At 53.2% G+C, this 21,918-nt stretch overlaps 2 protein-coding genes across 3 annotated transcripts; both read left to right on the forward strand.

Annotated features, from left to right (window-relative positions):
- Window positions 1–1,070: 1,070 nt before the first annotated feature.
- Window positions 1,071–4,819, forward strand: DMP1 (dentin matrix acidic phosphoprotein 1; the record flags this gene model as incomplete). The annotated part of the gene is given in 9 exon segments (XM_080638873.1): window positions 1,071–1,154; window positions 1,157–1,208; window positions 1,211–1,441; window positions 1,444–1,494; window positions 1,497–1,519; window positions 2,437–2,523; window positions 2,622–2,669; window positions 3,147–3,410; window positions 3,566–4,819. Coding segments are annotated over 9 exon segments (2,094 nt in total).
- Window positions 4,820–16,455: 11,636 nt separating this feature from the next.
- Window positions 16,456–20,090, forward strand: IBSP (integrin binding sialoprotein; the record flags this gene model as incomplete). Of its 2 annotated transcripts, none has more annotated exons than XM_080620351.1 (6): window positions 16,456–16,509; window positions 16,601–16,651; window positions 16,769–16,840; window positions 17,013–17,072; window positions 19,072–19,173; window positions 19,482–20,090. In XM_080620351.1, 6 exons carry the CDS (start codon window positions 16,456–16,458, stop codon window positions 20,088–20,090), a joined length of 948 nt encoding a protein of 315 aa, XP_080476477.1. The 2 variants fall into 2 exon arrangements, with proteins under 2 accessions (XP_080476477.1, XP_080476478.1); XM_080620352.1 differs by having other exon boundaries at window positions 19,075–19,173.
- Window positions 20,091–21,918: the final 1,828 nt, after the last annotated feature.

Raw genomic sequence — 21,918 nt, forward strand, 5'->3', positions numbered from 1 at the left:
CAATGCTGTCATTTACACTTCCTTCCCAATAAAACACCTGTAGGCACCCTCCTCCTGGCCCCTCGCCCTGTGGTTGTGCCCATAATCCGCAGCTTGGTCTGTGTGAGAACCGAGCTTGCAGAGCAGAGAAGCACTGCCTACTTCAAAGCAATCTATTTGCACTTGTGGTGTGTTTTTATTAGCAGAGAGAGGGTACTGTGGGCACAGAGGATTTAGCAATGGCCAAATGCAGGCAAGGAAGTTGCCTTCCTTCCACCCAGACTTGGGCAGAAGGAAAAGCTGGGTGTAAGGCTGAGGCGTGCTGGTCCTCACCTAAACCGCATGGTCAGAGAGGTGCATTTGCACTGTGTCAGGATGTGTGTGTGTGTGTGTGCACATGTAGGGGTTTGCAAACTCCCTCTCACACTGTGAGCAGGTAGAGGATATCTGCACTGCTGGGTTACTGCGTTGTTTGGAGTAGGTAATCATCGAAACTGAATGGTTTGGGAGGGAAAGGACCCTAAAGACCATCCAGTTCCAACCCCCCCTGCCATGGACACTGCCAGGGATGGCATAGACGCAGCTTCTCTGGGCAACCTGTGCCAGTGCCTCACCACTCTCATAGTGAAGGATTATTTCCCAATACCTCATTTAAACCTCCCCTCTTTCAGCTTAAAGCCACCCTGCCTTGTCCTGTCACTACATGCCCATAATCCATGCTACACCACATGGTATATGTGGTGTGTGTGTATGTTTTCATATGTATGTTTGCATGTACATGCCCATGTATACACATGCCCGTACACATGTGCATGCGTTGTTGCCTGTGTTTTCCAGAGCAGAGATTTCATCCCCTGGCCAGCAGCTGGAAGAAGCTCTGGGAGTGCCACAGTCCCCTTGTGCAGGGGGTGGGATCCTCCCTGTGCACCTAGTTAGTATTTCCTTTCTCCCTTGTACGGGTGCAAATGTGGGCAGGAAAATAAGCATGTCCTCTCCTTCTGTCACAGTGGTTTGTGCTTCTGCCCCAAGGCGCAGGAGGAGGCTGAGTGGGAATGGTCCCACGCAGGTTTCAGCACCACGGCACAGGGCACATGGCGTTCCCAAGTGCATGCCTTCGGAGGATGCCATTCCCGGGACAGAGCCGGGTGCTCGGCGTGGGCCAGGCCGTAGTTGTTTGTGTGTGTGTCACAGCGGGAAGTGTGTGAACGGGACAAATTTAGCAGTGAAAACAGAGGCCGGCGCAGTCGGTCATTAACTGCCAGCCCGGCTCGTCATCCTGGTCATCCTGCAACCACAAACAGCTTTTTTGGGGCCGGCGTCCCAGCGGAGGCCGGAGGAAGTGTGGGAGGCCAGTTCCCGGTGACACCTCCACGCGTGGCCGCGCTGCCTGCCAGTGCCATTGGCTGCCCCCTGCCCGGGGCCGGTGCCGGGCAGCGCTTAAATGCCTGCACAGCCACGCCAGGGCACACAGCACGGGGCATCCCAGCACAGGCAGTCAGCCCATCCCGTCCCAAGCACTGAGGAGACACCCGCTCGCACAGTGCTCAAGGTAAAGGTAAAGGTTTCTTTGGGTTGCTTCGGCATTGCCTGGAGAGAAAAGGGTGATGTTTGGGCAAGAGAGGTTGTAGATTTCCTTGTAAGTTTTGGCAGAAAGCAGGACACTTGTAAGCTGGGAAGTTGGTGTTGCTTTTAAGGGAAGAATTCGGGAGCTCTTTGCTCCAGTGTGTTTTGAGTGCAAGATGATCATAGAATCATAGAATCTGCGAGATTAGAAAAGACCTTTAAGCTCATCAAGTCCAACCTTTACCCCAGGACTACCAAGTCTACCACTAAACCATGTCACTAAGGGCCTGATGTGCAGTGCAGTCAGTATGCCCTGTGGGGATGCATTGCTGGGCTGCTTATTGCACTTGGAAAATGATAGCAGAGCTGGAGGAAAGCCCCTTGCTGCTTCACCTGCCAGACCGAGCCAGTGGCCACAGGGAGTGCAGCTCTCCATGTGGTTATCTTACCAGGGGCTCCACTCTGGGCAGCGGGGGGTTTTATGGGCTGTAGGAACCACACCAGGGGGGAGGCATAGCTGTGTAGCCCACTGTCTTATGGTGCTGCCCGTCTGTGGTGCCTGCTCCCATCACTGCCCCTGATCTCAGCTGGGTGGCTGGTGACATTTCTGTGGGAACAGCGAATTTGGAGGAACTTTTCCACTCTTTAATGATGCTTAGACAAAATATCTGCAGGAACATGGCCAGTTATTTAAAATCCCAAACTAAAAGGAGGTTTCTGCACAGAAGATGCCAGGAGGTGGCACAAGGACAAATCCTTGGCTTGTTTTATGACACACCAGGCTGAGCACCACGTGCAAGGGTGGCAAGGCTGTATCAGCTGGAAGGCTTTTGTAGGGCCAAGTTGCAACCAGGGGCATCTGCCAGTGTTTTCCTCTAGTGTGCTAATACTTAGCTCCCTGTTGCAGCCAAGGGGACCACAACTGACATGAGGGCTGCATTCGTGGTGCTGCTCCTCTGGCCTGTAGCCTGCGCTTACCCTGTAAGTACCCATGGACAGGTACTCAAACCCCAAACCCTGGTGTTTTGCCCATCCAAGGCACACCGGTCACTCATCAGATGTCTCCTGGATGTGTTTAGGTGCCTGCCCATGAGCCCGCCCGCTCTCGCCGCAGTGCCCAGCAGCAGGTAAGCCATGGGGTGCCCTGGTCCCATAAGCAGCATGCTTGTAGGGCAAGGGATGGGGAGCCAGCCCCAGGCAGGCATCCTCGAAGCAGGCACCCTGGGGGAAGACCTGCTGCTTCTGTGGGTCTTTGAGCTTTGCCCATCTGCACAGTCTTCTCTAGTCTGGGTTGGTTTCACCTCATTTTGCCTTGTTCCCTTGTGCACATTCCCAATTCACATTGTGCGTTCTGCTGTGTTGGTCCTGAAACAAGAGTTTCTCTGCTTTGAACTGTCATGGTTTGGGCTTTTCTGTGTTACCCTTTTGTTGGTGGCTACTTTTTTTTTGCATCAGCAGAAACAACTGAAGGGTTGAGGTGGAAGCAATAAAAAGAGGCTTGAGTACTTGCATGGCTTAGGAGTGATATATCATCCCATAGCAGTAGCAGTAAATGTGCAGTGGTGTTCAATAACCCAAAGCACTGTGTCATGTTTTGTATTCAGGACAGAGCAAATGAAGATTACATCAACAAGCTGGGCAACCTCCTGAATGGTGAAGATGGCAGACATCCTCCTGTCACTGGAGAGATGGGGGACAATGCCCTTGCCAGGGACACAGCAGTTGGGAACGCTGTGGGTGAGGAGCTGGGCGAGCATGGTGGCCATGGTGGCCAAGACAAGGGAGGCAGAGCTGGGGAGCCTCAGTACCTGAACCAGGTGGACCATGAGGATGCGAGTGCCCGGGAGGGGAACAGCCTGGGTTTCCTGGTGAGTGAGCAGAGAGGGGTGTTTTGCTCTGCCAGGAAAGTGCGCATACCACCAAATCTGTGTTGGTCAGGATAGCACTTGGCCTGCATGTTGAGCAGTGCTGTTGCCTGTGACCAGCAAGCCTTTGCATTCATTTCCATTTGTCATCTCCATAGGAGGAGGATGCACGCGATGCTGATGACGGTGACAATGGAGAGCACCATGGCACTGGAGCCAATGGGCTTCCCTCCCATGCTGACAGGCTCCTGGATGAGGAGGATGACAGTGGAGATGACACCTTTGATGAGAACGGGGCAGAGGATGGGGGCGAAGGTCCTACCTATGTGGCAGTTCCTGATGGGGCAGGCGAACACGACCATGATGCTGGCCATGGGGACACTGGGGCTGGTGGAGGGCACAGAGACAGCAGCAGCAGTAGCAGCAGTGAGAGCATGGGGGCAGACCACCGGCAGTACAGGAACTACCTCGGCAGCCGGTATGAGTGGACCTACAGGCACGGAGGGGGCAGCAGCAGCAGCCAGGAGGAGGAGAGCTACAACTTCGAGGATGAAGCCATGCAGGGTGATGACCCCTCTGTCTTCGATGGCCCAGTCAGCAGCTATAAGGGGCGTCGTGCTGGCCGTCATGCCCTGGGCAGCAGCTGGGGGGCTGGCTCCCACCAATGGGAGGAGGGTGACAGCACGTCCCCAGAGGTGGAGGATGCTGACTCGGGAGAAGACAGCCCATCCACAGAGGAAAACAGTCAGTCAGAAGAGCCCGACACCAGCCAGTCAGAGGAGAACAGCGCAAGCCGCTCCAGGGAGGACGGGGATGGGGAGGACAGCCCATCCAGGGAGGATGAGGACAGCGAGTCCAAGGAGAGCACCGCTGAACAGTCAGATGAAGAGCCAGGGGAGTCCCCAGAGGACATCTCCAAGGAGGAGGTGAGCACATCAGGTGAGAACAGCAGCAGCCGGTCCCGGGAAGGGCAGGAGGACCAGGAGTCTACCGAGGACAAGAGTGCCCCATCCACACCTGACAGCGAGTCCAGGGAAGATGGTGGCGACCAGAGCCTGTCCACAGAGGACACTGCAGAGGAGTCAAAGGAGGATGAGAATGACTCCAACCCTGATGGGGATGAGCCGAGCACATCAACCGAGAGTCAGAGCGCATCACCAGAGGACGACGGCAGCCAAGAGGATGATGCGAGTGAGGACAGCAGGTCCACAGAGAGCAACATCAGTGAGTCCCAGGAGGATGATGATGATGAAAGTCACTCCCAGGAGGACGCCACCCGCGAGTCCAGCAGCCGTGGGGACAACAGCTCGCCGCAGAGCCTGGAGAGCGGGAGCCGCAAGCGGCGGCTGGGTGCCTACCGCAACAAGCCTGCTGCCGACTACGATGACAATGACTGCCAGGATGGGTACTGACACGTGTCACACAGGCTCACTGGTGATGGGGGAGTGCGGGGGGAGGAGGGTTTAATTTATTTGCTATTTAGCCTGGCTGACTTCTTCCTGAGGAGATGCTGTGGGTAAAATGGAGGCGGATTCGCCATGGCTCGACCTGGGCACACTACACAGGGCGTGAAATGGGAGCGATGCCAGACACAGAGAAAACTCCAAACTGCAATGAGAAAAACCATTTCCTAAACCAAGAGCTCTGAGTGCCAGCAGGGTGATGCTGCCCACTTGCCACATAGGCACAGTGGCAGCTCAGCACTCTGGGAGCTGCGCCTGGGCATGCTGGGCAGGAAGGTCCCTGTGTTCACCCCTTGTATTTACCTACCACTGCCCTAACAGCATCTGTCCAGACTCCAATGGGAGCTTTCTGTTAGATCCATGTCCTGCACATAAGGAGGGAAAGAGGAAAAGCTATAGCTGGTGTACACACATGGTGCATGGGCTCAGCAGTGTGTGAAGTACCACTTCAGGATGGAATGTATGTAATATTTTGTAAGAAATGTACAGAAAACACTATATTGTATCCTTTTTGCACTTGTATTTCAAAGCTGAAATGTACCCTGTTGATTTCTCTAGTTACCATTAAAACCATCACACTCCATAGTAGCGTGGTCTGAAGTGTTGCTGGTTTTCTTTCCGGGGGGGAGCTGGGTGCTGAGATTTGAGGTTGGACTGGAGCGAGCGAGGAGCAAGGACCAGGCTGTTTGCACAGGGAGCCACAGCATGCTGGGGTGAGGGGGAAAGCAGAGGTTGAGACATGCTCCCAACCCCGATTTCCAGGCACCCCAAGGGCCACCCTGCCCTGAGGTGACCCAGCAGTGGGGTGGAAAAGCAGGGAAAAGGTGGGAAAAGAGCCAAATGAGCTGGGCCTGGGGCTTTGCTATATCACGGCCATCAACCTGCTGCAATGTGAGCAGGGGTTGTTCTGCTCTTCCTGAGGCACTATGAAAGCGATGCTCCAGGGCACCACTGGCTCTGGGTGCTCACGGTGGCTCCTGATGCCAGGTCTTCCGCAGCACAGAGCTGGTGAGTGAGGATAAAGGGGTTGTTGTGGGCTCGTAGATCATGGGTAAAGCTTCTTTTACTCAGTGTGTTTCTTTTTTTCTCATGCAAGTAAACAACACGTTATTTGCTTAAAATCCCACCGAGGCCCTGGTTGACGTGTGTATGATGAGTTGTACAGTCATCAATGGGTATCGATGCTGAGGGGGGAAGCTGTGGGCTGTTGCGTAGCAGCACAATTTCACAGCACAGAGTTGTGGCTCTGCAGGGCACAGTCTCCAAGGGGTCAGCACAAGTGAGTGCATGCCTTTCGGCTGCCTTGGATGTCACTGCTGAGCATTGCAATGCCAAATTCAAGAGACAATAAAGAAATAATTTGTTACTACTTCTAGCAAAACTACACTTAATTTGTAGGCTCTTTCCACCACTAGAAAAGCTGGGAGATGAACAGCTCCTAGGTTTAGTGGAATTTGTATTAATTTCCACCCTGTGTAAGCCCTTCCTGCTTCTGTATGAGACCAGCTCTGAAACATAAAGCTTCTCCACATTGCTGCCTCTTTCCTGACCCCTCTCTCCTCTGCCCCCCTGGTCTCCACTTCACAGTGGCTACCTCAGCTGTGTCTTGGCCCTTATTTCTTGGACCCTTTGCATTAGATGTACGAGGAGTTTGGTATGCCGTGAAGTTGATGATGCCTGTCAGAGTCGTGGGTACCAAAATGCTGGTGCACAGCCCCATCGCTGGAGTGGAAGACAGCAAGCACAGGTTTGGCTGCAGCCCAGAAGTGCAAAAAGAGCTGGCTGACAGCTGCTGCTTTGTTTTAAGATTGTAGCCATGATGCGTTTGCTGGCCCCTCTGCGCAGCGGCGTGGGTAGTGCTGCTGTGAAGTCTTCCGCGTCCAGCAAGCGGTGCTGCCGCGCAGGCAGTGGGAACGCTCCGGCTGCTGGCTCGGTCACGTCAGAGGTGTTTGCATGGGGACAGCGACTGGGGATAGGCGCTGGGAGGGGTTTTTGCCGATGGATGCCTTGCAGCTCTGCTGTGAGCCCAGCCCGTGAGCAGGAGAGCTGAGATGTCGCAAGGGTGAATGGAACAAGCTCTATGAAACTGCTTCTTGAGCGCCGTGTGTGACTCTCTGCTTGTCCTCACCCTTGAGTGAGCGGTCTGGGAAGGGTGAGGACAAGTGAAGGGGAGGCGAGCGCTCGTCCTCCTCTTGGCTCATGCATGGAGAGAAAAACTGGGTTGATTTGCTTTAGCTTGAGCGGGAGGGGTATGTGCATAGCAAACAGCCACGCAGCACCCGCTGCACCCTATGCTTGGGGGTAGCTGGCTGTGCTCCCCTTCACGTGGGTCCCCTCCACGTGCCTTCCCAGGGCTCTGCTGTGGTTACACACACATCCCCACCAGCAGCGCCAGGATTTGCCTCCCGCTGGCTGGCTGCTCCCCAAAGGCTGGGGAGCCGGTGCCAGAGCTGGCTGCTGCCTGCCAGTCGTGCCGGGATGGCTTCCCATGGGACTGTCCCTCCTGGCATACTGGGAGGGGGGGTTGCCCTCCTGTGCCCCCTGTGCTGCACCTGGCAGCACTTGCCTGAGAGGACAGGCAGGTTTTGGGGGACACTGGTGGCACTGGGCAGTCCCCATCAAATGCTGTTCATCTCTGTGTGAGCAGGGCTACCCTGGTTGTCATCTGGAGGGCTTAGGGTGCCAGCAGCACTTCACAGCGTGAGGTTTTGGATGGCCAGAGATCATCCAGTTCCAGCCCACCTGCCATGGGCAGGGACACCTTCCATTAGACCAGGTTGCTCAAAGCCGCATCCAGCCTGGCCTTGAACACTGACAGGGATGGGGCATCCACACCTGTGCCAGTGCCTCACCACCCTCATAGTAAAATAAAAAGATACTTGCTTTGAGGATTTTAAGTCATTTTTAGCAGCATCCCATGCGTATGTTTTTCGCAGTGTTTGCTGTATGCAGTATGCATCTGAGGGGAGTGTTCCCACTCTCTGCTGTCAGGCAGGCAGGAAAAGTGGCTGAGAAGGTCAGCTGCAGGCTCTGCCATCACTGGAGGTGTTCCTGCATCCAGTTTTCGGATGATTGTCCAATGAAATCATAAGGATCAGCAAACTGGGTGGGTTAGGCAAGGACAAAAAAATGCCCACGTCAATGTATGCATTTTCCTTATCCACCCACATGGCATTTTTTTGTGCATTGGGGGTGGCCTCTAAAGCTAATGCAGTGATTTACCCAGGAACCAACACTGGGGTTTAAAGCAGGTATTTTTTGGTCAAATTTAGGTTTGCGAAAACACCAGTCTGCACCATCTTAAAAGAGAAGTTTCTTGTTTGGGTTCTTTCTGTCCTTTCCAAGAAGAAAAAATTCTATTTTTAATAAGTAGCTGGTGTGGCTGAGGCGGTGGGAGGCAGCAGCACTGAGCCCTGCATGGCTGCTGGATGTGGGTTGCCATGGCATGCAAGTTGAATGCGTTCAACCCCGTGATTTTCCTGGCTTGGGTGGGAGAGAGATGCTCACGACCCACAGAGCACCTCTCCATCCAGCAGCGGCTCTTCTAGCAGCACAGCCAAGTGCCCTGGGCTTCCCATGGCAGGCTGAGTGATGCAGCTGGCTGCAGGGCTTCTCCTTGGCCCCTGTTTGCCTTACCGAAATGGGAATATCTGTGGAAGAAACAATCAGATGGGATTGTGTCTTCTGTGCCCCCTGTATGGATTTCTGTGACGGTTTTCTGCACCTCTCCCATGAAGTCAGGCTGAGAGAGCTGGATAAGAGAAGGCTCCAGGGAGATCTTAAAGCAGGCTTATACCTAAAGAGGTCAATAAGAAAGCTGGAGAGGGACTTTATACAAGGACACGTAGTGAGAGGACAAGGGGGGATGGCTTTAAGCTGAAGGAGGGTAGATTTAGATCAGGTAGTAGGAAGAAATTATTTTCTGTGAGGGTGGTGAGGCACTGGCACAGGTTGCCCAGAGAAGTTGTGTCTGCCCTGTCCCTGGCAGTGTTCAAGGCCAGGTAGGATGGGGCTTTGAGCAACCTGGTCTAGTGGAAGGTGTCCCTGCCTGTGGCAGGGGGTTGGAACAGGATGAGCTTTAAGGTCCCTTCCAACCCAAGTCATTCTATGATTCTATGATGAGAACTGCAGCTCACCAATTGAGACCAGGAGAGTTTGTGTTTCTCTGCCCTTTTCAATGGGGAGGAAAAACTGTGATGGAATCGCTGCTGCCGTCAATCTGAACAAAAGAAATGTCTCAGCCGTGGGAAAACGAACTCTGACCTCAGTGAAACCCCAATATGTTACAAACCTTTTGAATGCTTTAAGGAATTTTTGATTCCAGCTCCTTTTATTGCCATGCACTTCAATAGCAAATAACTTCCCCCCAGTCCCCCAGCACAGCCATGTCCTGGGAATTTTATGGTCCTGCCAGCACTGCCCCAGCACTGAGTTGGGCACATAAAGTGCAAGCATTGGCATTCATCTGCATGGCACCCCCAGAACTCTCTATGGAGACCTTCAAGAGTGAGCAAATGGTTTGCAGTTCAGGTTTTTCTGTTTTCACACCCTGAAATACAAAGTGGCAGTGCGCGCTCGCAGCCCAGAAAGCCAGCCATATCCTGGGCTGCATCAAGAGGAGCGTGACCAGCAGGTCGAAGGAGGTGATCCTGCCCCTCTACTCTTCTCTCGTGAGACCTCACTTGGAGTATTGTGTGCAGTTCTGGTGTCCTCAACATAAAAAGGACATGGAACTGTTGGAACAAGTCCAGAGGAGGGCCACGAGGATGATCAGGGGACTGGAGCACCTCCTGTATGAAGACAGGCTGAGAAAGTTGGGGCTGTTCAGCCTGGAGAAGAGAAGGCTGCGTGGAGACCTCATAGCAGCCTTCCAGTATCTGAAGGGGGCCTACAAGGATGCTGGGGAGGGACTATTCATCAGGGACTGTAGTGATAGGACAAGGGGTAACGGGTTCAAACTTAAACAGGGGAAGTTTAGATTGGATATAAGGAAGAAATTCTTTACTGTGTGGGTGGTGAGGCACTGGAATGGGTTGCCCAGGGAGGTTGTGAATGCTCCATCCCTGGCAGTGTTCAAGGCCAGGTTGGATGAGGCCTTGGGTGACATGGTTTAGTGTGAGGTGTCCCTGCCCATGGCAGGGGGGTTGGAACTAGATGATCTTAAGGTCCTTTCCAACCCTAACTATTCTACGATTCTATGATTCTATGAAAGCTGCAAGAGCTGTTGTTTTGTTTTAGCAGGAGGTATCAGGTGTCTGCATACAAGAGCTTAACCTGCAACTGGGGAACTGAGGCAGCACCTACCTTTCCTCTTGCAGACTTGATGCTGTTTCATGCACAGAGCAAAAATTAGGTTCATTGTAGCATGAAAACTTTCAAAACCTTCTTTTACAGAGTGCCTGAGTGTTAAGGTGCAACAGCTATGTACTTGCTTGTGTGTATGTGGATACATATGCAAGTGGTTTACAACTCGTGTACGTACACAACACAACAAATACCCAGTGCAAGCCAGTGGTTCCCTGCTGACACAGACCTCTGCTGCAAATGGCAGCTTTTTAAGCCCAAATGCAGAGATCTTTGAGAAGGGCCTGCTTGGGGGAGAGGTAGGCAGCCATCGCTGGTGCCTTCACACCAGCCAGATGCCTGAGTGATCAGGGACACTGATTTGACTTAGGCAGACAGCTCAGTTCATGAGCTGGGTGTGCAGGTTATCAGTGGGTACCTCTGTAGTGGACCTGGGCTGTCTGACTGCTCTCCTCCTGAAAATAGGGGCTTTTGGGGGGTTTATTTGGGCTGTTTTGCTCCTGTTTCTGTCATGTGGCTGTGTTTGAGGGCGCTCACACACACATGGAAGCAGCAGCCTGGTGGTGGGACCAGTCCTGGTAACTCACTCTGTCTGGTGCGTGGTTTCTTCCTCCTGAAAAAAACAAACCAAGCAAAAAACTAGAGGAAATATGATATACAGGTATTGCTGAGACACGTGAGGACCTGGGTGGTGGCAAGTGCTGGGATTTGCGATAACGCTGTGACCTTGCCCAGGTGATTTGCTGGGTTTCTGTTCCCCGGAGTTCAGGCCACCTCAAAGTGCTTGCGTTACAGAGCTACTTGTGGCCCACATTTTGCCAGGCATGTGAATAGAATTAATTTCCTTTATCTGGTTTATTGCCTCAGAAAAAAAGGAAAATAGTGTTAGATGTTTAGTTGCAGAGGGCCAATATGCAAAGGTTGTGTACTGATACCGGAGGTTGACATGTGGTGTGTTTTAGGTGTTTTCTCCTCCTGCTTTTATTCTAAAATTGACTGCCTGCAAAAAAATAACAAGCTGTATGCCCAGCTGATGTTGGTTTGTGTTCAGGTTTATGCCATGAGAGGTAAGGGAGGATAAGAGAGGGATTCTTATGCTGTTGCTGGGACACCCTCTGCTTGCTCATCACTTCACTCCGCAGTTTGTTACCGTGACATGCACGCTCCTGTCTCTAATAGCACATGGGGGAGAGGTGGGAGCTGGGGTGAGCTCTGCCTCTGGTGCTTTCTCCCCTCATTTTGGAGGTGCCATGGCCACTGGGCTGCATGGCAGGGGTGCCCCTTTCCCTGGCTGCAGCAGCACCTTGGCCTCCACGCTCACTGTGTCTTTCTGGCTTTGTTTTTCTTTGCTTATTTTTGGCCCTGAGGTTTCCTTCCAGAATAGCTCCAGGGCGTGGAAATAGGCTGGTGCAGCCCCAACCACAGCCTCAGCCCCGCAGCGGGCCCAAGCAAGACGGGAGCAGGCTGCTCTGCTCACTTACCGCCCTGCAAAAATAACAATTACGTTTGGACACAGGAGCCGTGTCAGCCTGCGCCAGGCAGGGACGCTGTGACCAAGAGGTCTCCATGGGCTCCGGCTCCTTCATCAAAGCCACAGGCAGTGCCCTTGCGGGGCCATGCTGGGTGCAAGCCCACCCAGTTGCAGCACTGAGCTGGTGTCAGCAGCTGGCATGAACCCCACCAGCGCTGGGACACGGGATTGTAATTGTCGGCTGTGCGAGGGCAGCGATGTGCCTGTACAGGGCTCTGGGAGCAGGCTGCTGGCCTGACCCCTGCTCACTCACCAAAGCATGTAATGAGCATGGCGGTGTACTTGTACACAGTGAAAAACTGATGGGGGTGAGGAAGGGAAGCCATTGCATTTACACACATGTGCTGCATGCTGCACACCTGCTTAGAATCACCTGGGTTGGAAAATGCCTTTAAGATCGTCAAGTCCAACCATTACCTCAGGACTGCCGTGTCCACTACTAAACCGTGTCACTGAGGGCCTCATTTTTGAACACTTCCAGGGATGGTGATTCCACCACTGCCCTGCGCAGCCTGTTGCAATGCCTGATCACCTATTCAGTGAAGAAATGGTTCCTAATATCGAGAGTAAACCTCCCCTCGTGCAGCTTGAGGCCATTCTCTTTTGTCCTATCACTTGTTACTTGGGAGAAGAGACCAGCCACCTCCTCTCTCCATCTTCCTTTCAGGTAGAGAGTGATAAGGTCCCCCCTGAGCCTTCTCTTCTCCAGACTGAACCCACCCACCCACTTCCCTCAGCCATTCCTCATCAGACATGTGCTCCAGGCCCTTCACCAGCACTGTCATCCTTTGGACCCGCTCCAGCACCTCAATGTCTCTCTTGTAGTGAGGGCCCAGAACTGAACACAGCATTCGAGGTGCAGCCTCACCAGTGCTCAGTACAGGGGATGATCGCTGCCCTGGCCCTGCTGGCCAGAGCTATTGCTGATACAGGCCAGGATGCTGCTGCCCTTCTTGGCTGCCTGGGCACAAGCTGCTCATGTTCAGTTCTGTCATTCAGCTCCCTCAGGTCCTTTTCCTTTGGGCAGCTTTCCAGCCACTCTTCCCCAAGCCTGTATCCTTGCGTGGGGCTGTTGTGGCCCAAGTGCAGGACCCGGCACTTTGACTTGTTGAACCTCATACCATTGGCCACAGCCCATGGATCTAACCTGTCCAGATCCCTCTGCAGAGCCTTCCTGTCCTGCAGCAGATCAACACTCCTTCCCGTCAGCTCAGTGTGGCCCTGAAAAATGGAGTTTTGCTACTGGGGTTTTGCACATCTGCTGGAGGCAGGTGAGCTGTTCCATGTTCAGTTTCTAGCTGCAAAGGCAAGTTTATTTTCATGAAGCTGCTGAAATCCTGAGATGTGATGCCTTTTAAAATGTATTTATTATTATTCTTTCAAACATGAACATTTTGGACGTGTTTGTCCAACTTCCCTGCTGTTGTCCCTGCATGGTGCTGTGAGGTTGCTGCTGCCGGTAGCCTGCACAGGCAGCACACACTCCCTGGCTCAGGGGCTAAACATAGGTGCTGGCTTCGGGAGCACTTCAGCACACGTTAATTATCCTTTTTAGGTGCTTTTTAGGGATCTTGGGTGAAATACACATTTTTTATAGTCAGTTCTCTTTTTTTAAAGCAGCCTGCAGTAGCAGCCCTTTAATTACATTAGAAATTGCCTCCCACCAGCACTCTCTGTTCCTCAGCTCTGATGAAATTCAACCTCAAAGCTGCACACATGCTCGCAGCTCTGCTGCACAGGGCAGCCCATGGGGCAGTGGGAAGCGGGGCAGTGGGAAGCAGGGCTGTCTCTGTCTTCTGCCCCCCATCAGCCCTCCAGCCTCCCCAGCTCCATGGGGATGGGGGATGCTGAGCCCCTCACGATGCTGGTGCCTGTCTTTACTGTAGGCTGCTGTGTTGGCATAGGAAAACTGCACAGCTCCTTTTTTTTCCCTTCTTTTCTTTTTTTTCCTGGTGTGTGTGGGTTTTCCTGGCCCGAGGTGCCAGCCTAAAGCTGTGGCCAGCTACAGGCCTCCCTTGTAATTAAGGCTCCTCTCACTGACACAATGGGCTTTGAAGCCCCTGGCGCAGGCACTGCTGAGCCCTGCACCCCCAGGGGTTGCACAGTGGGCACATGGCCTGGCTTGATGGACCCCCAAGCGGGCTCAAGGGACCTCTTGATCTCCAAAAGCATATGATGTGCATGGTGTTTGGTCAGCAGTTAGCAGCTTCCCACCATGTACCTGTTGATGTGGTGATGAGCAAAATAAGCCAACATAACAACAAAAAAACTCCACTTTGTCTTTCTGGTCCTGACCTGGCAATTTGACCAACTGGAAATCCTTTGCTTCCTAATCAAATTCAAACTCAAACTGGGCTTCCCTGGATGTGAGAGAGGCTTTCAGCCTCTGATTTTGAGCAGAAAAATGAGTGTTTAGTTCTTCCACTGCAAAGAGGATTTTTCTGCTCTAAATAACCAGGGTTTGATCACTGGCTAACCCGATCATGAATCAACCTGCATTTTCCAGCACTGCTGTTCCCTCTCTGGGGGTTGTAGGGCTGAAGGCATCAGGAGGGATTTGCAGTTCTCCTTGCCACTTTGGTAAGCAAAGCAGCATTCGGTGAGGAGTCATTTCCCTGAGCTACTGCAGCCCAGGCACATGCATGAGGAGGAAGGGGCTTTTGCCATCATCAGCGCATCACTCATGCAAGAAAAATCTGGAAAAGAGGGAGCAGAGGTTCACTGGAGAGATGAATGGCTAAAAACCAGCAGGATACAGTAAATATAGGGAAAGGATGTCTCTGCAGAGGTGAGTGCCAGGGGGCACTGCAGCATCCATGTGCCCCCATCCCCTGCCATGAGGTGCAGGGCAGGAGCTCTCCAACCACTGACTGTATCCTGCCACCAAGGTCCCTACTGAGCTTTGGGCAGCCATGAGGGTGGAGGTTTTGGATCTCTTTTTTTTGCCCCAGGCAGTTATTCTGCTTTGCTGGGGACATGTACAGAGCCACCAGGTTTCAGCTGGGGAACACCTGATTATGCAGAGCCAGGCTGGCCCCTTCATGGATCTGTGTGGTTCAGGGGGCATGAGAAATGAAGCAGATCTGCATTTTGTAGCATCACTGTGGCAGAAATGGCTCTCAAAGGTGGACTGGTAACACCTGTATCCGAGTCCCCTTTTCTTTCCCTGCCCTTCCTGAGACCCATTTCACCTCTACAGACAGCCTGGAAAGTGATTTGTTTGGATTTAGCCTTTTTTTGTCTTTAATGGCTATGCCCAAATGCCTGTGGAGCTAGGCCTTTGAGGTTGGTCTTTTTTGTCTGGTTGAAAAAACAGTGACAGAATTTCCCAAAAAGGGAGCTAGACACCCCCTGAGAACAGATTTCCCAATATTTATTTTAATTTAAACCCAGGGTGTTATTATACTCTCTGGCCTCCTCTGGCCGTTGCTCTGAGGCCAGACCCTCAATTAAGCAACACAGTGCAAACCTCCCCGGGTTTGGCAGCAGTGTGGCCGCTATGTTTGTGCACCAAATCTGCCGGTGCTCAAGTTTGGGGGTTTTCTGGTGCATGCTGGAGGGCTGGCGTCACTCTGGACAGGGCGGTGACTGGCTGGGGGAGGGGGCAAAAATAGACCTTATATCCCAGTGGGCAGCAGCGTGAGGAAATCAGTGCTAGCTGACTCCACGGGTAGCCATCGGTGCTGGGGCTGGGTAAGCTTGCTGCTGCTTTTCCCAGCCGGGTTGTGCATTGCTGCCTTCTTTCTTTGGGGATGGAGGGACTCGGCTTACTGGTGGGGCTGGATGCTGCTTTTAGCCTTTTCCTGGGTCTGCGGCTTCATGGAACACTTGGGTGGAGGGGATGATCATCCAGAGCCTCACTGCATGGCCAGGGAAGGTGGCACGTGGCCAGCTGTTTTCTAGCCTGAGTTAAACAAAGATGGGGAAAATTCAAGTGCAGATAAATATAATGACTCCCCTGCCCTCCCAGAAAACCTCAGCACAACTGATGGTGGGTTTAGCTGAAGGAAGAGTAGGAAAAAGGAAGGTTACTGTGCCTGGCTGGTGCTGAGAGCATCCCTCCCTGGGATGCTGTGGGAAAGATCAGGCGTGCTCCTTGCTGGGGCCATGATGAAGGCAAGCAGGCTGGGTTTTGGTGGGGCTTAGGGGGTGCAGCTCAGACCTGCCTAGAGCCAAGCCTCCCCCCCCCAGATAATGCCTACAGCAGGCTTCTTGCATTTGTGCCTTGCCAGTGCTATTTTTGTCAATGCAGACTGTAGAAGCAATTATATTCATTTCTTTGCTTGCGTATTTATTTTTCCTCCATGAGGTTAGCTCTCTGTGGTGTAATTCCCAGGAGCATTGCTCCCTGGGCAGACTCTGAGCAGGTTGCACGGCTGTGGGAGGGCGGCCACAGTGGGCAGCGCTCCCGCTGGCTGCTCCTGTTCCATCTCCAGTGGGGATTGGCGTTCCCCACTCACTTGGAGGCAACGGGGAAGTAGGAGTGACTGGTCCTGCCCAGGGAAAGCAAGGCATCCACTACTGGGTGAAACTTACTCTTCTGGCTTCTTTCCAAACTAAAATGTAGATTTATTCAAATATAAAAAGAAGGACTTGGATCTCTGGAGGGGTTGGGTGACCCCATCAAGAGGTTGCTGGAGATCAGCTTTTCTTCTCCCCACTCACCCATGTGGACGCAGACATCTGTATAGTTTGGGGTAGCTGGAAAGCAAGTCCTTGCCGTGTTTTGCTGTTTCTAGAGAAAGCAGCCATGAGGACTGCCCTGGTCTTCGCCTGCCTGGTGGGGATAGCATGTGCCTTTTCGGTGAGTGCCAGGCAGTTGGGGGGACACGCTGGCACCCCCTGGCCTCTCTGGGGCTTGTGTGGGACATGTGCCAACCCACCCTTTCCCCCAGGTCAAGAGCTGGCTGCGGCGAGCCAAGTTGGATGACTCAGAAGAAAACGCGGTAGGATGTCCCCCATCCCACATGCCCAGCCACACGCAGTGCTGCCCTTGAGGATGGGGACGTTTCAGTCACTCAAGCCCCAGCCTAGTGGGATTTACCCCCTTCTTCTCTCGATAGGTGCTCAAGAGCAGGCACAGGTATTACCTGTACAGATATGCCTACCTGCATCCCCCTCAGCAACGGTACCAGGTGGGTGCTTCAGAGAGGCTGCTGATGCTTCGCTGCCCACCGAACGTGGAGATTCTGACCCAGATGAGCTGGGGACACGGTCTGCCACTGCCTTGCGGGGCAAGCGTCACAGTTGATGCTAATGGAGATCCTCCAGTCTGGCTATCTACAGCTTGGTTTTCCATCTCCTTAGGGCAGTGACTCATCGGAGGAAGAGGGGGACGGCTCAGATGAGGAAGAGGAGGAAGGGGGGGTGAGTACAGCAAACCAACAGCCTGCAAAACAAATACGGGAATTTGGGGACTTTCTTTGGTTTTGTAGTCTCTGCTCATCATCTTTTGTGGCTGCTGACCGCCCACAGTCTTGTGCTCTGGATGAGACTGGATTTGCTACTCTAGGCTTTATTTGATTGTGTTTTGTATGTTTTCTCTTTTTTCTTCCTTTCTAAAGAGGATAGGCACAGGATGCACCAACAACTGAGACAAACTTTCTGGGTTTCCATTTTCAGTGGCTCAGAAAGGAGCAGGACAATCCAAAGGCCAGAAACAGGGAGGCTCACACAGGCAAAAGGCACTGTTAGGGACTCCTCTTACCTTCTCCTTTCAGGGTGCATTGCCCCCATAGCACTGATAATATTGCTGTGGGAAATACAGTTATGCTTTGCATGTGTCTGTGTGGAGGGACACGAACTGATGCTGTATTAGGAAATGTACATCTGTACCAGCCCAGCTGGAAATGCTGCTCCTGTCTGCTGGGTCAACATGAGATTGGTACCACTGCATCTGAGAGAGTCACTCAGGCCCAGAATTAAAAGCCAGGGATTACAAAGGTGTCTTGTGCCCCACCAGGCTGCAAATGCTCACAAATAATCCAATAGTCTCAGGCATACAAGTGCTCTGAGACAGGGATTCAGCATACTCAGAAACCTATGCGTCAGGTGTAATCACCTCTTTTCTCTTCCCGCCCCCCCAACTTTTTTTAGTGATTTGAATGCCAGTTTCAGAGGTCTTTTTAACAGGAGTGTAAGCCTGGGCATCTGGTCTTGAACCCCCTTTGCAGGCCTGCCTGGGGATGAGGCGCAGCGGGAGTGGCCTCTGCACCTCCCTGCAATTTGCCCCTTTCTGCCCGTTGCTCTCTCCTACCACTGAGATCATTAGGGATAATTTCAAGTAGTGAGATGAGACAGCCAAAGGGGGAATTTCATTCCTGAGGAAGGAATTAAGTGATACGCATGAATGCAGCTGCATCTGGGGAATGCAGCCTGCTGTTCCGGGCAGCCCCTTTTGTGTCAAGGGCAGCAGAGCAGTGGCTGTTCTGGAGCAGGGATGCAGGGGATGGTCAGCAGGATAAATTACAATTAAAGGCCCAAGGTCTCTACAAACCGCTCAGGTATGCAAACAGCACGGTTATATTGACTACTAGATGGGGGGCATCCCTCCTGCAGACTCACTACAGCTGGCTTCACCATGCAATTTGGTGGCTCCTCAGTGGAGAGGAAAACAGCCTGAGTTTTTTTCTGGCTTCAGATACACACATATTTTAAGTGTCTGAGTTGGCCCAAAACACCAGAGTGAGCATCCTTGGTCTTGGCACATGAGCAATGGGGATTGCCCTGGGCAGGGGATGGCAGTGACCCTGTGTCTCCCTGCCATGCCTGGGTTCATTTGCTGGTGGCAAGGTGCTCCAAGGGCTATGGAGAGGGTGAGCTGCCCCACCGTTCTGCACTGGTTGCTCCAGGCTCTGCTTGCATTTGGGTTATTCATTACCTCTTTTAGCAGCGTGGACTGCTGTGCACCCTGCTGAGGGACCTGCTCTGCTTTGTGGTCCCTGGGGCTGAGTGGTGCTGATGGTTTACTGCTGGTGGGGCTGGGGCTCATGCCTCACTGTCACTCTTTTGCCATCTATCTACACCTTGTGTATAGTGTGTCTGCAAGTAGTGTGCCTGTGGCTTTCTTTGTTTGTTGGAAGCTGGGAGAGGTAACTTCAAAAGCAAACCTTTAGATGCTTCTTAAAGCAAAATGTGTAGCCAGAATGGGAACACCCAGCTCCCGCCACCACCACTTAATTGCATGGCTGGGGCTGCCCTGCTGCAGCTTCTCGATTTCAGCCTAGGGCGAGACCCGTGGGAAAGAAGGAAACTCAGAGCAGTGCCAAACACCATGCAGGAATGCTATGTGCCCCCCTCACTGCTGGGAGGGCTGTGCTGCATCCCAGTGCTGACCACCCACCCTGTTCTCTCCCTGTCCTTGCAGAAGCCATCCCATGCTGGCACCAAGGCAGACAGCCACCTCATCGGAGCAGCCCCTGGAGACAGCAACGGTGGGCTGGGAGGAGACCTTGCATGCCCCCAGCAGGTGTGGTTTGGGAGGCTGGAGGGGAGCTCCCATGGACGGGGATTATGTTCAATGCATGTTTGCTTGCACGCATGGGATGCCCTGCACCCCTTTTCTGCTTGACGGTCTGCTGTGCAAGATACCCACAGCTGGACCAAGCCATTAACTTGTCAAGAGGGTTGGAAGAGGCACCCCACAAAGGCAGTCTCTTGCCATTCAAGGGATGGGGGTGATGCTCAGCTCTGCCCACACCTGCCCCATGTCATGTGGCACCAAAAAGCTGTAACCTCCCAGCACCCAACTAAAACTGTGTTATTTTCACCTGCCAGGGCAAGGGCTGCCAAGGACCCCTGAAGGCTGGCCGGAATGGCACTGTGGGCAAGGGGGGTGACTCTGAAAATGAAGACAGTGATGAGAATGAGGAGGAAGAGGAGGAAGAGGAGGAAGAGGAGGAAGAGGAAGAGATAGCTGAGAATGAGAGTGGCATCAATGGCACAAGCACCAACACCACTGAGGGAGCAGATGGACCTCATGGCAATGGCACTGCAGTGGCTGAGGAGGGCACTGGTGCAGCTGAGGAGGAGGAGGAGGAGGAGGAGGAGGAGGAAGAGGAAGAAGAAGAAGAAGAAGAGGAGGAAGAGGAGGAGGAAACTGAAGCCACCACCATTGCTAGCACCACCAATGAAGAAGGGCTGACCCAGGCAACCACCACAGGAGATGTGGCACCCACGTATGCCACCACAGCCGGGGAGCAGTGGGAGTACGAGGTGACAGTCGGGAGCCATGGGCGGGGGGACGAGGGCACCACTGACGGCAGCTATGGGGAGCAGGATGAGTACGCCCGTGGGGACAGCTACCGGGCCTACGAGGATGAGTACGGCTACTACAAGGGGCACGGCTATGATGTGTATGGCCAGGATTACTACTACAGCCAGTGAGCAGGGAGTGAGAGGCAGCCCCAGTGCTGGCTCCTCCTGCCCCATCCCACTCAGGAACATCCATCCGCATGCTCCCTGCAGCTGCTGCGTGCCAGAGGGGATGCTGGGCAGCTTGTGGTGTGCACTGGCTCTGTCCCATGCTTTTTTTGTATTTTACAAAGTGAAACGAAATAAAGCAACAGAACTGAGCTTATTGGTGACAAAAGTTTTGCTGCCAAATTCGCTGGGGTCAGCGGGGCAGCACAGCACTTGATGGACTTGAGGGGCTGCAGGTGGTCATGCTGCTCAGGGTTAAATCTCTTTATTCCAGCCCAGGTGCACACAAAAGGAGGGAGAAGCAGAAAGACTAACTAGGAATGCCTCTGTAGAGTCCCCTCCAGAAAATGAAAGGGCATTTTCAGGGTCACTGCTGTGGAATTACTGCCATGTCTTACGTAGAGTTGGCGTGAATTTGCAATATGTGGGTGATGATAACTTTACATCTTCCACTCCTTGGTAGCATGCCTCCCGTAGCCTGACCACACACCAGGAAATATTAATAAAGGTAATGACGTTAATTTCTCTTTTGATGCATCACTAGTTGTAAATACACATCCCTGTAATGACAGCTTTGCTCCTGCAACTCTGAGCCAGGCATGTGGATCACACCAAATCCAGGCACCTTGGACGTGTGCTTTGGACATGAGTGCTGCTGCCCAAAACAGTCCGCATCTCTCCCCATCACACAGTCTCATCCCCAGGGCAAGGTAGGGATGTCACAGTGGCAGTGGTGCCTCTACTTGCCTCCTGTATCAGGGATGGGGATGCCTGGCTTGTGGTCCCCAGATCTCTACCCAGAGTCACCTCTCCATGTGAGCATGGGCCCAGTCAACTGGGGATCAACACCAGGGATGGGGAAGGACCAAATTCCTCTGGGTTCCAGGCAGGTGCCCCCATTTATGAAAAGTGATGAGTTACGGCAGGTACAGCGCTGTCCTCGCACTCCTGGAAGGGAAACCTGCGTTCAGCTCCCAATATAGATCAAACTGTAGATCAAGTTTCTATTCTCCACTGCTGGCCACTGTACAAAACCACCTCCATGTGCCAAAGCTGGGCTGCAGCCACCAGGGTGGCAGGGGGTGCTGCCTGCAGGATGGGAGCCCGGATCCAGATACCTGTGGTGGCACTGGGGAGCCCTGCAAGCTCTTGTGGTAGGGGAGCCCCATTGTCCACATCCCCAGGGGTGCCCAAAGACGTCAGGGAACCAGCAGGGACAAAGGGCCCTGGCACTGCCGAGGGCCAGGTCCTGCTCCCACGGAGTACATGATCCAGTCCCATGTGCGTCAGTCTCCACAGGCACCTGGCCAAAGCTCTGCCTCCCTGAGCGAAAGGGTGCTGGCCACTGCTCCAGCATCCATGGGGCTGCATCTGACCGCAGCTCCCTGGCCTGGTGGAAAGGGCAAGTTTCCTCCTGGCCCTGAGATTTGCTCCCACCTGAGGCTGGATGCTGATGTTTTGAGTATTTCTGGTGTTAATGTTGTGCCCACTCCCAGGGTTTGGTTTGAGGCAGAGCGTCAGGCGGGATGGGAGCTGTTGTCACCATCACCATAAGTGAGCCGCCTAGCCAGGCTGGCCACAGCATGGGCAACCCCCCTTGGCATATGTGTAGGTGACCAGCAATACCACCAAAGAGAGAGAGTGCAGGAGTAGAGTACGTATGTTGTGCACATCCTTGTAGCACCTTCCTACAGCAAAGGTGGGCTTGAAGGTACCTGTGCAAACCCTGCATGAAAAATATACCTTTTTTTTTAAACCACTCTTCTATTTTGCACTTGCACCGGGCTGAGGT

Source organism: Psittacula echo (assembly GCF_963264785.1).
Source record: "Psittacula echo genome assembly, chromosome: 1".
NCBI classification, from domain to species: Eukaryota; Metazoa; Chordata; class Aves; order Psittaciformes; family Psittacidae; genus Psittacula; species Psittacula echo.